Source organism: Euleptes europaea, chromosome 5 (genome assembly GCF_029931775.1).
Source record: "Euleptes europaea isolate rEulEur1 chromosome 5, rEulEur1.hap1, whole genome shotgun sequence".
Lineage (NCBI taxonomy): Eukaryota > Metazoa > Chordata > Lepidosauria > Squamata > Sphaerodactylidae > Euleptes > Euleptes europaea.
This window is the reverse complement of record NC_079316.1, coordinates 62,740,889-62,755,962: the sequence shown is the minus strand read 5'-3', so window position 1 is coordinate 62,755,962 and position 15,074 is coordinate 62,740,889. Positions and strand designations below refer to the sequence as shown.

Sequence of the window (15,074 nt, the reverse complement as noted above, 5' to 3'; positions counted from 1 at the left end):
GTCAGTATTGTCTACTCAGACCAGCAGCAACTCTCCAGGGTCTCAGGCTGAGGTCTTTATTGGGGGAGTCTACATTCAGCTACCCTGTCCTCAAGGTGTTTGCACTTTGAATTGTGCCTGGAAGCAGACTGAGCTCCCATATTTACTCGCTCCCATGTATATTATCCTGTCTATGTACTGCCTGGAGAGCTGGAATCTTAAGAAACTGACTTTAATAGCCTTGCCATTTCCCATTTGGCTGCCTTAGTCCTTGTGCTGGCATGTATTTACTTCTGCATCATTAGGGTTGCCAGGTCCCTCTTCGCTACCTGAGGGGGTTTTTTGGGGCAGAGCCTGGGGAGGGCGGGGTTTGGAGAGGGGAGGGACTTCAATGCCATAGAGTCCAATTGCCAAAGCAGCCATTTTCTCCAGGTGAACTGATCTCTATGCATCATCCTGGCGCTGTAATGAAACTGAAGAGGAATATTAGCAGCTCTCTTAAGGTGGCATCCTCACAACCCAAGCACGTGAACAGATGTTTCCATAACAACATACTGCTTCCCTTCCTCAAGCATTTCATTTCATTTGTTCTTTCCTAAGGGATTGCTTTGAGGTGTCTCTAGGTGTTGAGAAGACGCTACCACTCTTTCACTTGGAGTGCAAGATGTTGTTCAGATCATAGAAATAATAAGATCCCTGCCCAAATATTGTTAGTAGCAGCCACTAAAGTGAATTTATTAATGCATTTGTGCCGCAAAACTGGGGGTTCCCAGTAGTGGGAGGATCAGCTGGAGCACCCCTTTGCTGGGCTGTGGACTGCTGTCACACTTGCTCATACTTCCCCAGCATGAGGGCACATATCCCATTGGCAGCAGCCACCCTGCTAACCAGTTTCAGGGAAATGCACCCAGAGCTCTGGAGAGGGAGGGTTTTATCAGTTTCTCACAGAAGTGGTTACTAAGGCTGTGTGCTATTTTCCCCCTGGTATTTCCCCGGTTTAAGTTTGATAAACCCAGAAAATTTTGAAAAATAATTTTTAAAAAGCCAAATCTTTATATTGGCTTTCTTTTTTCAAATAGTTGAAAATTTTCGGGTTTATTGAACCTGAACCCAAAAAATACATGGCGCAGAACTGCACAGTTTGCTGCCTCTGAAGTCCCTGTGGACTTTGGAGGCTGCAGGCAGCGGCAAACTGAATGCTGGAGGAGGGAGGGGAGAAATGGTGGCAGGGCCAAAGCGGCCCCAAATAATACTGGAACAAATCTGCATTATTCGGGATCCGCTTTTCGGCTCCCTTTAATTGCTGCCATTATTTTGTTGCCCCATCCCCTGCTGGTGGCCGGGAGGTGGGGAGCTGGCAACCCCTAGTTGCCAGAATTGTGAATTTAGGCATAGAGTGAATTGGTTTGATAGGGAAGGGAAAACATTCAGAACTTTTCATTCATTCATATTAATTTTCCTTCCAGAAATGGAGCTATGATCAGTGAGTAGACTATTGATGAGATGCAGGATGGTATGTTTGTGTACATTTCACATGTATGCACATGCAGTGCTATGGCACAGACCTATAGTGATTGCGGTAGACGATACCCTTAGCTCAAAAGGGTAATTATCTTGACCAAATAGTCAGGATTCGCCTTGCCTGACTTGGGGAAGCTCCTTTATCAGCAGTGCCAATAATGTGCCTTATGCATTGGTAGCTACAGCCCAGGGTTTCTGATTTGTTCATCTGTCTTTGGGGATTGTTTGTATGCGAGCTGGCAAACGTTAACTGCTTGCAAAGGTGCTCTGCACCAGCAGGCAGGATGACTCAGTAGATTTGTGAAAGGGAAATCCTAGCTATTTGTTTTAACTGTTACTTGGGACTGCTGGCACACCCTGCTTCACATGGCCACTCCTCCTGGAGCCGAGCAGCTCGAGAAGTGCGAGAGGGAAAGAACCAGAGGGGAAACAGCCTCTCCGAAGGACTAGCTGTTCCTTTCTCGTACGCTGAGAAGCTGTAGATTTTCCTGGACTCTGGAGACAGTTGCTGCTGGAGAACAGAAATGGCATTACAAATACACCGCAGCCCTGGAAGCAGCCAAGGTCTGTCCTGAGCCAACCCTGCTATTTACATGTGTCTCGATAAAGTATAGTTTAAACAGTGGACAGGATGTGTGTGTGTTGTTTTTTTAATTCAAGCAGGAAGCAGATTAGGAAAATACTCTTGGACCGAATGAGGCATATGTCTGATTGGAGTTGTTATATTTGTGGAATGAGTTCAGTTTGGCTGTACCAAGTACAAAGTGTTCTTGTTTTTGAAATGCAGATCTGGTTTGTATTACGTTATGGACTCAGTATCAGGAAGGAAGGCACTTTAAGTGCAGTGATTGTTAAATTACTCCCAGTACCTTGTGTGTCCTCTGATCCATATCTTCTTGCAGTTGTTAAGCGACTGAAACAGAGAGTAGATGACTTGACGCATTTTTGTTTTGAACTGGCTGTTGCTGAACAAAATACAGAATTTTCCAAGATGCACTGATGCTAATCTGTGAACTGGCAAAAAACGTAGAATCATTCTCACTGTTCTGCAAATGTAGCTGTGTTAGAAACTTCAGTTTCCAGGCATGCCATTTTGGTGAGTTTCCTTTTAGGATGAGGATGGAAAGATCAGAAGTGGAATAAATGGGCCCAGATAAATGCTTACCTCAGGGATATCATGCTCTTGTCCTATAATAGTATCTTCCTATGAAATAGCTTTGGGCAGATTTTGTAGATTGGTATCTGGGCAGATTGTGAACAGGTGCTTCTGACCTTCTCCCTTTCCCCCTTTGGCTCAGAGATTAAGCACATTACTCATTTGTGCATGATATAAAATGCTTGCATGTATTTACTTGTTAATGATGCACCTACTCCCTTTATAAGTTGCGAAAGAAAGCTAGTTTGGGAAGAGATTTGGTGATATGATGTAACCTAGATAACTTCTTCAAGCTTTGAATCATGCACAGAGTAACATCAGCGTAATGAGAAAAAGCCTAATTTCCCCCCATAGATCTGTGTACAAGTTTTGGATCCCCCCTTTTTCCAGATGCTATCTTCTGAGCCATGCAATTTGGGATGGAGAGTCCTGCCGCCCACAAAACTAGAGATGTGTTGTATCATTCATAGTCCTTGGTAAATTGAACATGATTCCTTGGGTTTGGCCTTCTGGGTGCAGTTTAGTGACTTTGTTCCCTAGAGGCATCTTTGGTGTGGTGTGCTTTTCTCACTCGTAGGTTCCTCATGTGCCACATTCTAGTCTGAATATGAGTTCATGTAGTGGGAGGAGTGGGATCAGAATTTTGTGATGGTAAAAAACACCTGGTGTTCAGAGTAATGCTGCATTCTCTTATGTTGGGGAGCCATCTCTTATAAACCTTGAACTTTAACTTCAGAGGTGGTTGACCTGTGGTGAAATCCCTCCCCAGTTGCAGTTCTTCTGCCAGATTGCACAGAAAATTGCCTCTGCAACTCTTTCCTGTAGGACATTGTCGCCTACATGTCCCCAAAATACAGCCACTCACCCCTTTGTTTCCCTCCCCTGTAAACAAAAACACTTGGGATATAAAACAAACCAGAGAAATCAACTGATTTTTGCAATTGGGGTAGATCCTTTTTTTTTTAACCCTTAGACACTACCACCATTTTCCAATGCAATGCTGATGCCCCATGAGTTCTTCAAGGAAACACTGGTCCACAGTTCTAAACGGAATCCCTGAATATGAACTTTGTGTGTCTGAACTATGTTGGGATGGACATTTATTTGGGATGGACATTTATTTATTTGTGGCAATTTTCTGGCCCACCTTTCTCCCAACACGGGACTTAAGATCTTTCATAATATTGATGCTTTTAAACAATAAACCATAACCCCATTATACTATAGTAAACAAAGGCCAATTTCATGGAAGCAGCCTGCAAACCAATTTCTTTCTTCATAAGAAAGTTCATTTAAAGTTTTTGGCCTTGCAAAGCTTTTTAAAAACCAAGCAGGGATCTTCCTGACAAATTCAGGAAGGCTATTCTACAAGTAGGGTAGGAAGTGTCACAGAAAATGCTCTGGAATAAGAAGTAGCTGTGAAGAGCTGCCAACAAGATGATGCCATCTATAGGTATTGATCCTTGGAATGGAGCTGCCACAAAGAAGGCATTGTGAGAGGGATGCTGTCATAAATATGTAGAACTTAGGCCATTAATGGCTTGGAAGAAGAGAAAAAGAGTTGGTTTTTTATATGCTGACTTTCTCCACCACTTAAGGCAGAATCAAACTGGCTTACAGTCACCTTCCTTTCCCCTCCCCACAACAGACACCCTGTGAAGTAGGTGGGGCTGAGAGAGTGTGACTAGCCCAAGGTCACTCAGCTGGCTTCATGTGTAGGAGCGGGAGAACAAATCCAGTTCACCATATTAGCGTCCACCACTCATGTGGAGGAGTGGGGAATCAAACCTGGTTCTCCAGATCAGAGTCCACCACTCCAAACCACTACACCACGCTGGCTCTCAGGTAACCAGCACCTGGAATATAACTCAGAAGCCTATAGGCAACCACTATGGGCCATCAAGACCAATCCCAGCAATAGCAAGATTCTCTAGAGCTAAGGAATTTCCAGCCCTGACCTGGATACTCAGAGGCTAGCCTGATCTAGTCAGCTAAGCAGAAGGTAAGCAGGGTTGGCCCTGGATAGTATTTGGATAGGCAACCTCCAAGAAATACCAGTGTTGTGACTTGGAGGCAGGCAATGGCAAACTACCTCTGAATGTCTCTTGCCTTGAAAAACCTGTGACCTGATGGCACACACATACACACAAAGAAATTTCCAACCATTTTCTCCAGCTGTTTCCTCCGACAAAGGAAAAAGTTTAGGTGTCCAGCTTACGCATGGAGATGACACATGTAACTGTGATTTCAGTTTTCAGATTTAGATTTTAAAAATAACTCCACCGGTCATCTCATCCTGCTGGGAGAGCACCCAAAGGGTGAGAAGAAATTAAAGAGTGGGCTGGATTTAAACAAATAGCTGTTTATTTACTATACTTTCACGACTTTGTGAAACATGTAGGAACAATTTGTGCATCTTGACTCTCTCCAGTATGGAAAGTATTAGTACTTGCAAATTGAAACATTCGTGTGAGGCATCACAGCCCTGAATAAACTATTTTGGCACAAACTGCCTCTTGTGCAGTATAATCCTAACCAGAACGACAACCTTCAAAGCCCACTGACTTCAGGGCATTTAAAAGGGTGTAACAGTGGCTGTTACCGCACTTGTATTCCCAGCGATGTATTAAGTGTTTGAAAATGTTATAAAAAATACTGTTCGCACTTTGTTTGGCCCCTTTAGCTGTGAAGACGTCTTCCAACCATTTATAAGCCGTGGTATCCAAAATCCCTTTTAAAGCAATGTTTTTTATAACATCTTCAAACTCTTAATGCATCGCTGGGAATACAAAGTGCAGTAACCCCCTCTGTTTAGGATTGCAGTGCTGATGTATTACAACAGTTCAGAAACCAGAACATTTTGTAAACAGCTAACAAGTTAGTTGTTTGTCAGGTGAAGTAATACAGGATGTGGGATTAGGGGAGACATGATAGAAGTCTATAAAATTATGCATGGTATGGAGAGAGTGGACAGGGAGAAGCTTTTCTCCCTCTCTCGTAATACTAGAACACGGGGTCATCTGCTGAAGCTGGAGGGCGAGAGATTCAAAACAGGTAAAAGGAAGCATTTTTTCACACAACTCATAGCTAAATTGTGGAACTCCCTGCCCCAGGATGTGGTGATGGCTGCCAACTTGGAAGGCTTTAAGAAGGAATTTGACATGTTCATGGAGGATAGAGCTATCCGTGGCTACTAGTCAAAATGAATGCTAGTCAAGACGCATACCTATTCTGTCTGTCTAGTATTAAAGGAGCATGCCTATTATTTTGGGTGCTGTGGAACACAGGCAGGATGGTGCTGCTGCGGTCGTCTTGTTTGGGGGCTTCCTAGAGGCACCTGGTTGGCCACTGTGTGAACAGACTGCTGGACTTGATGGGCCTTGGTCTTATCCAGCATGGCTCTTCTTATATTCTTAGACTTCGAGCATGGCATAACTTGTGTGCTGAATCCCAGTCTGTTATTAATTGCAATGTTATTAATGGCCATTCACACAGCTTCCCCAGCCCTTAAGGTTTCATCCATGTATGATATAAAATATTTCACCCGTGCAAGCATGCAAAACACATGCTTCAGCATTTGCATTGTTTGGAGACTTGATGAAAACATGCTGGTGTATTCTTTTTATGGGCTATACCACACACACACACACAGTACCCATGGAATTCCTTGGTTTGAAATGTCCTGCATCAGAATATGCACTTGGAAAAGTATACACATCAGAATGAGAGCTTTTAGCCTAGTGCTGTCTCTGGTATATCATGTTGTCTTTGGTATATATGGAGATTTTGATTGGGTAACAAATTTAAACAAGTGATTTCCCCATGTGCATTCTAAGGTGAGGTATAGAAGTGGGAAGGATGGTACCATGCAGATATGGCATAGTTTCTCAGTAAGATTTTAATACAAAGGGTTTTTTAAAATCCTTTTCAAATTTCTTTATCTGATCTGGGATTTTATCTGATTTCTTTATCTGATTTTAGCAGTGAGGCTGAAATGGGACAGTCTGCATCCTGTCAAAGTTGGCAGAAGCAATATCCTTTAGGTTAATCAGGCTAACTCTCAAACTGGCCTATTGTAACATTCTTTTAACCCAAGGTTGTTAATAGAACAAAGGTGGTTAAAGAGTAGCAAAAATATGGAAGTAGAGAGTTAATCTGTTCTGATGATGATTATAGTCTTTCAGATTATCTCTTTGAGATTAATACATCTAGGAGAAAAGAGGATGAATATAGTTAGTGTGACTGCTACCATACATTCACACTGGAAGAAAGTCTTTTCCATACAAACACACAAAAATTCCTTGTCGACAGAAAACCAGTGCTAGTTAATTAGTGCCTTTCAAGAAACTGGTTCAGTTATCCTGAAGATTAGTCTTTGGCGTCAAGATACATTGGACACTAATAATGCAATCTTAAACAAAGTTGCAAAGCATAACTCTGCTTTAGATGCCACTGAACTAAAGGATATGCCTGTGTTAGCCTTGGCATAAGAGGTCCATTGGCTTGGCTTGTCCATCAAAATTTGTAATTCAAATAACAGGTTGCATTTATTCCTGGAACATTCATGCTAAATGCAACCAAATGTGACTGGTTATGTTTCCTAAAGTAGATGTTGCTCTCATTTTTCTTGTAATGGTATAGCATGGTTTGTTGTTCTTGCTTGTTGTTGTCAATACAATTTCTTGTCTTGAAGATTTTAGAAGGTATCAAATAGATTTGTCATATTCTAGTCCTCAAAAATCCAGGATGTTAGTAAGACAGTAAGTCATCTTGAACCAATAGAGAGAATAATAATAATAATGATAATAATGATAATAATGATAATAATAATAATTCATCTGTGTGGCTTCTGTGCAGTCCCAGGCCAGCCACGGATAAGATTTGTCAGCTTCTAGCAAAATCTAAAAAGAGAGTGCTCCCCCTCCCCTTGGGGCATGCAGTCTCCTTGCCCACTGGTCACATGACCCAAGCGGGAGGGAGCACTCTTCCCTCCAGTTCTCTTTCTGCCGCCACGGAGAGAGAACGTGTTAGCTTCGTCTCTAGCCATGGAGCCCAAGAAAGCTCCACTTTTCAAAAAATGTACCTCTTGTGGTACCAAGATGGGGAAGACTGATCCTCACCTTAAATGTCTCCTTTGTTTGGGAGAAGGCCACATTCCTGCAACTTGCAAAAGTTGCTCCAAACTCACCAACAAGGCCCTGAGGGTTCGGTCGACTCGCCTGCTCTCTCACCTCTACAAAGAGTCTCTGTGTCCGCGGGGTCAATCTGCTGAGCCTGGTACTTCAACCGGTAAGCCACAATACGAAGCAGGACCCCCAACAAAGAAACCCAAGAAGGGTGGCCCTTCTAAGAAGCCCTCGTCGGTCATTGTTCGTCCGGCAAATTTTACTGCTCCGGATTCCCAAGATGGCCGCGGCTCTTCGCGCCATGCTTCCTGCTCCAGATCACCTCGGCGCCAATCGCCTTCGCGTTCGCCGAAGTCTCTTCGACGCCGATTACCCTCGTCATCTCCTCAACGCCGATCTTAGGCCAAGTCGTCTCATCCTTCGGCGTCGATCGCCTCCGAAGTAGCTGCACAGCAGCCCATTACTATTGAAGATTCGCCTCCTCATTCCCTGGCTACCCCCTCGGTTCTGTGTCCGAGCAGGGCCCAGGAAGGCTCGGCTGAGTTCAAACAGCACCTCCTTCATCTCTACAAAGATGTGCCTCCGGTGCTTACAAAGTCCCCACAGCCTGGCGATAAGGGGCCTCAGCCAGAATCTGCAGAGCTCCAGGAAGGTGCCGTTCAGCCACCCCCTCCTGTGAGCACCCAACGAGACTCTCAACAGTCAGTCGAAAAGACCCAAGTAGAGTCGCCGAAAGGTTCGTCCCATCTCAAACCTGGTCAACGGCCTCGGCGTTGATCGACTTCTCGACGCCATTCTCGAAGTCTGGCTTCGTCCAGATCCAGTCGGCGTCGGTCTACTTCACGCCGTCACCGCCCTACCCGTCAGAGCCGATCCTCTTCTCGACGTCGTTCCCCCCGTCAGAGTCGATCCGTCTCCCGCAGACGCCGGTCGCCCTCTCGTTGGAGCCGTTCTTCTCGTCGGAGCCGACCCCATCGTCGGAGCCGTTTGTCTCGTCGGCGCCGATCTACTTCTCACCGCTCCCAATCTCGCCGGTCTTCATCCAAACAGTCAATCTCCGGATATAGCCGTTCACTTCGCCCACATGGTCCAGATGTTCACACTCGTTGTTCATCATCCAAGCAGTTAATTACCGGACATAGCCGTTCACTTCGTTCACGCAGCCCTGTCATTCGGAGGCACCGTTCCTCCTCTAGGAGCCGGTCTCCCTCCCGTCGGCGCCGGGATGTTTCTCAACGCCGATACCCGACTACATCAGTTTACTCGGGTTCTTCTGTCGACCGTCGTCATCACCGTCGCTCCCGTTCACGCTCGCCTTCCGGGGGCTCTCATCGGCATCGATACACGCCGTCTCACCATCCTGATGACAGATCCAAAGATTCCGTCTGTCCAAGGCAAGCACCGCTTCGCAAGCCTCCTCTATCCAGGTCTCCTTCCATGTCAAGGGACACTGATCATTCCGAGCATGACGCCTCCTTCTCTCCTGGTTCGGATGAGGATGAGGAATCCCGCGCTTCAGTTCTCTCACCCGAGGACACTGTCGGGGACTCTAAATCGGTTTCTCCTACGGGAGATGTTCGCTTATACGCGGAACAACTAATCTGCATGGCGAAGACTCTTAAAATTGAGTTTAAACCGGAGGAGTCAGGTCCGATAGATGATATTATGAATATCCTCCATAGCCCTGATGTAGGCCCTGTGGCCCTCCCCATGATAAAAAGCATTCTTGAAGTGGTCCGTACCAACTGGGCCAAGCCTGCCTCAGTCCCCTCGTCCACCAAAAGAGTAGAGAATCTCTATAAGATTCGCAGGGAAGGTGGAGAGTTCCTTTATCAGCACCCTCCACCTAATTCCGTCATAGTGGAGGCCTTGCCTGGTAAATATAGGTCAGGAGCAAATTCCTCTCCGCAGGATAGAGAAGGTCGTAAACTGGATACCCTTGCTAGAAAAATTTACACTTCTAGTGCGGTAGGCCTCCGCATTTCCAACTTCCTTGCTGTCATGGCCAGATATCAATACTCCCTTTGGGATCACGTATCCCCTCAAATTTCCGTCCTTCCTGATGACCAGCGTCCTTCGGTGGTAGCCATTCAGTCAGAAGGCATGTCTTTAACAAGACAGCAGCTCACGGCGGCACACCACGTGGCGGATTCGTCCAGTAAAGCCATTGCGTCCGCCATAGTTATTCGCAGACACACTTGGCTACGTCAATCTGCGCTCCCCTATGATACTAGATTACATATCGAGGACCTTCTGTTTGAAGGGACGTCCTTGTTCAGCGACCAAACGGATACCTTCCTGGATCGCTTGAAAAAGAATAAAACAAATGCAAAGTCCCTAGGGATTACCCCTCAGGCTCCTGACTTTAAGTGGCGTTACTTTGGCCGGCAAGCCAACCAGCCTTCCCACCCATACCATTTTCAGGGTTCTTTCACACAACGTCATTTCGCCCATCCTTTCCTCGCCCTCAAAACGAAAGGAAGTTCCAAAACAAACCTAGGGTCCGCAAAGGCCCCAGAGGGTCTCTGGCCCATTTTAATAAGCCAAAACAGGCATGACTAGATGTGTCCGTTTGCTTTCTTGATCGCCTGTCTGCTTTTTTCCATGCTTGTTTTTCGATTACCAATGATATCTGGGTTCTGAAAATAATAAATGTCGGTTACTTCATAGAGTTTGATATGTTACCTCCATATAGGCGGATGGGCCGCGCTCCAACACCGGCCCCTGACCTACTTGTTCAAGAGGTTGACAGTCTCCTCTCCAAGGGGGCTATTGCAGAGGTTCCACCTTCCGACCAGAACCGCGGGTTTTACTCCTGCTTTTTTCTTGTGGATAAAAAGGGGGGAAGCGCCCTATCCTGGATCTCCAGGACCTTAATGCCTTTATTAGGACCAGAAAATTCCGTATGCTCACGCTCCCGGAAGTGCTTCCCCTCCTGGACAGGCATATGTGGTTCGTAGTGCTAGATCTCCATGATGCTTACTTCCACATCGCGATTCACACAGAGTGTTGCCAATGCCTGAGATTTGAATGTAACGGAAAATGTTACCAGTACAATGTGTTACCATTCGGGTTGTCTACGGCCCCCAGGACCTTTACTAAGTGCCTTGCGGTTGTGGTGGCTCACCTTGCCCTGAAGGGTTGTGTAATATTTCCCTATCTCGACGATTGGTTAATCGTGGGTCCATCTCAGTCGGAGTTGGCCACTCAAGTTGATTTAGTCCTTTCAGTCCTTAACAACCTGGGTCTTTTAGTTAATTTCTCCAAGTCCAAACCTGTCCCTGCACAAGTGCAGACCTTAATTGGAGCGCGTTTGGATGCTGAGCAAGCCAGGGCCTTCCTCCCTGTACAAGGAGGTTGCGCCATTCAAAAACTGGTGGCTAGGTTCACTAGGAAACGTTTTCAAACAGCCTATCATATACAACAGTAGTTAGGCCTCATGGCCTCTACCATGGCTGTGGTAGAGTATGCACACCTCTGTATGCGCCTGCTCCAAAATTGGTTCCTCCGGGCATTTAGGCTCAATGTAGATCCCCAGGACAAACACCTATTCCCAGATACGTCATTTCCTCCCTACAATGGTGGGCACATGATGACAATATCCTCTCAGGCATCCCCTTTCATTGTCCTTCCCCTGAGAGGCACCTGTTCACAGATGCTTCCCTTTCTGGATGAGGGGCTCATTGTGGTAAGCTTACGTTACGAGGTACATGGTCGCACCTAGAATCCCGGTTGCACATAAATTTGTTAGAGCTTCGTGCCATCCGTCTTGCTCTATCTTCATTCACAGGGCACCTGGACGGACATCACATTCAGATTGCTACAGACAGCTCCACCCAGTATTATATAAACAAGCAGGGCTGCACAGGGTCCGTTTCGCTCTCCAAAGAGGCCAGCGACATTTGGGAATGGGCCATAACTCACCACGCTACTCTCGTAGCGATTCACATCGCAGCCAAGAGCAACACGTTAGCAGACGCTCTGAGTCGCCTTCCCAATCAGACGCACAAGTTCACCTTGAGCAACAACTGTCTCCACCAAATAATCTGACAGTGCGGTTACCCACAAATAGACCTCTTTGCCACATACTTCAACTGCGTGTGTCACAGGTTTTATTCGAGGGCGGGAGCCAGCCCGGGCTCACTGGGGGATGCCTTTCAAGCAATTTGGAATGGGGCTCTCTTTTATCTCTTTCCCCCATTCCCTCTACTTCAAAAGGTCCTGTCCAGATTGAACCATGACAAGACAGATGCCATCATTGTCACTCCGTTTTAGCCCAGGAGGTCGTGGTTCGCAGTGCTCATGTCACTTGCGCAAAGGAACTACATCCTTCTTCCGAAGGATCCCTCCCACTTCCCCCCAGACCTACAACTCGCTGCCTGGAGGGTGCTGCCCCAGGGCAGTGGTCTGACAGGGTAGCTAAGGTTTTACTACACTCCCTAAAGTCCTCCACATGGCAGTCCTATAACGCTAAATGGAGACATTTTTCTAATTGGGCTAAGGTCAAAGACGTTTCGCCAATTACTTGCCTGTTATCTACTGTGTTTGATTATCTGTTAACCCTCAAAGATGAAGGTTTATCTAATTCATCCATTAAAGTTTATTTAGCCGCTATTTCGGCTTTTCACCTGGATATCGACTCCTTTTCAGTTTTTTCTCATCCCCTTTCCAAAATGTTTTTTGAGAGGTCTCACTAATTTATATCCTCCCGTCACTCCTCCCGTTCCTCAGTGGAGTCTCTCCTTAGTCCTCTCACAGCTCATGAGACCTCCGTTTGAGCTGTTAGCCACCTGCGAACTGGCTCTACTTTCATTTAAGGCTGCCTTTTTGGTCGCAATCACCTCGGCAAGGAGGGTAAGCGACTTATCAGTGCTCTCACATTCCCCTCCTTATCCTAAGTTCCACTCAGATAGGGTGGTACTGAAGCCAAAGATATCGTTTTTACCTAAGGTTGTATTGGGCTTCCACCTTACACAGGACATTGTCCTCCCTGTTTTTTTCCCTCACCCTTCATCAGATGCTGATAGGGCGCTACACTCCCTCGATGTCCGAAGAGCTCTCCTTTTTTACATTAAGAGGTCTCAGAACTTTCGTAAGGACGATAACCTTTTTGTTTGCTTCGGGGGACACCATAAAGGTCGTCGTGCTTCTCCTCAAACCCTCTCGAGGTGGATCATGTCAACCATTAAACTGGCCTATGATCTTGCTCACCAAGAATGCCCTCCTATGATTAAAGCACACTCTACCAGAGTGTATGCAGCTTCCATTGCCTTTTCTTCCAAGATAGACCTCTGGGACATCTGTAAGGCTGCCACCTTGTTTACGCTCTCCACGTTTATGAAACACTACACTATGGATGTGGACTCAGCGAGAGATGCAGCCGTGGGACGTGCCGTACTGCAGTCTTTGTTTCGGTGACTGTCCCACACCCACCGTCCTGGTAAGCGAGCTCGCTACTCTCCCAATGTGGGACTGCGTAGAAGCCACGCAGATGAAAAACAGAGTTTCACTTACCTGTAACTGTTGTTCATCTGGTGGATCTTCTATGCAGGCACACATCCCTTCCTCCGTCCTTGCTGTGGGACCTTTCCGCTAGACCAGTGGTTGGTTCCGTGACTGCAGGTTGGAGAACTGGAGGGAAGAATGCTCCCTCCCCCTTGGGTCATGTGACTGGTGGGCAGGGAGATTGCATGCCCCAAGGGGAGGGGGAGCACTCTCTTTTTAAATTTTGGTAGAAGCTGACAAATCTTATCCGTGGCTGGCCTGCGCAGTCCCAATATGTGCCTGCATAGAAGATCCACCAGATGAACAACAGTTACAGGTAAGTGAAACTCTGTTTTTTTAATATTATTATTATTATTTTGATCTTATATCCCATCCTCCCCAGCAAAGCTGGGCTCAGGGCAGCTCACACATCAATTCCAACGAAACAATCAAATTACCATAAAATTAGAATAAAATCATGTTAAACAACGCTTTTGAGTAAAAAACAGCCCTGTAAGCATAATCAATAAAAGTATCAACAATAAATGTATAGGATGGCACTCCCACTGTAGCATAAAAGCCACAGCAGGGCCTGACTGTGGGCAGTCAGGTCCCCCCCACATAATTAATAATACGTTCAGATGGAAGTGAAGTGGGGGTAGGGAGGCCAGCATTGATGGAGAAACTGTAGTTGGCCTCAGCCATAGGCCTGGTGGAATAGCTCTGTCTTGCAGGTCCTGGAGAACTCCTTAAAGTCCCGCAGGGTCCTGGTCTCATTAGAGAGACTATCCCACAAGACAGGAGCCAGGGCAGAAAAGGCCCTGGCTCTGGTCGAGGGCTACTGGACTCTTTGGGCCAGGGACCACCAGCATATTATCATTTGATGAACGTCATGTTATTATGTACGTTTGTTTCATTACAGAGACAAATCTCTCTATTTCCTAACGTTCTTAGAATGGCTTATTAAGACTGAATGTTGGTGTTCATTGCTACAAACCTAATTTTGCTGCTTGACTGCTGAGAATGAGGGTCAGGAAGTGTCGGTAATATTAAACTAATGACTGCTAAGTGTAATCATTGCAGAATTCCTGATCTTTCTTTTTCTTGCAAATGAAAGTGACCCACAGACATAAAGATCAGGTTTGAGTCTTGAAGAGCAGTACGTTAATTTATCTACTTCAGAAAAACATAGCAAATTGCTGAGATTAAAAGAAATAAGAACCCCTGATAAATAAATAATTTAATTTTTTGTAAGACTGCTTCTCTGCGTTAATAACTTAGGTCCGTTGACTGACTTTCACTGTGGGGAAAACTGTTTTCTTGCCCTGGTGGTTCCAGTGGTATGAGCCAAAATGTGCAGGGAATCTTTTGCCTAACTGTTTAGTGAGAAACAGCCTCAATCTAGCCTGTAAGGAACTCATGGTTGATTGGCAGATAAGAGAGACAGTCGTGTCCTGCTTTCTTTCCTTTTTGCCTCTACTGAGAAATACATTGAAAAATGCATTATTTCTAAACCCACTTGCGTGTCAGTCAGAACTTTGCTTTTGATGTTCTGAGAACCTTAGCTGTGAAGAAGCAGCAGTATGATAGTGTCTGCTACCTTGTGTACTCTGAACACATTTTCTGCTTCTTATTTTTATTTATGTATATCTTGTCATCCCACCCTGTGGGCATCCAAACCAGCTTACAATATGAACAAACAACAGAAAAACGTACAGAAAAACACAAACAAACAGCAGGGTGGGAGGCTTCAAAATGCACGGCAGTTCTTCCTTTCTCTTCCTCTGCTGGCAGATCCTTCTCCCTGC

General features: G+C 45.8%; 1 protein-coding gene across 10 annotated transcripts in view; it reads left to right on the top strand.

The window, feature by feature from the left end:
* Positions 1 to 1,938: 1,938 nt before the first annotated feature.
* ABLIM1 (actin binding LIM protein 1) overlaps positions 1,939 to 15,074 on the top strand; it is a 194,750-nt gene continuing 181,614 nt past the window's right edge. For all 10 annotated transcript variants that reach the window (XM_056849486.1, XM_056849485.1, XM_056849481.1 and 7 more), the window contains exon 1: positions 1,939 to 2,064. In XM_056849486.1, coding sequence (XP_056705464.1) covers positions 2,025 to 2,064 — 40 coding nt within the window. In that variant the 5' untranslated portion in view covers positions 1,939 to 2,024. The remainder of the gene's footprint in view (positions 2,065 to 15,074) is intronic.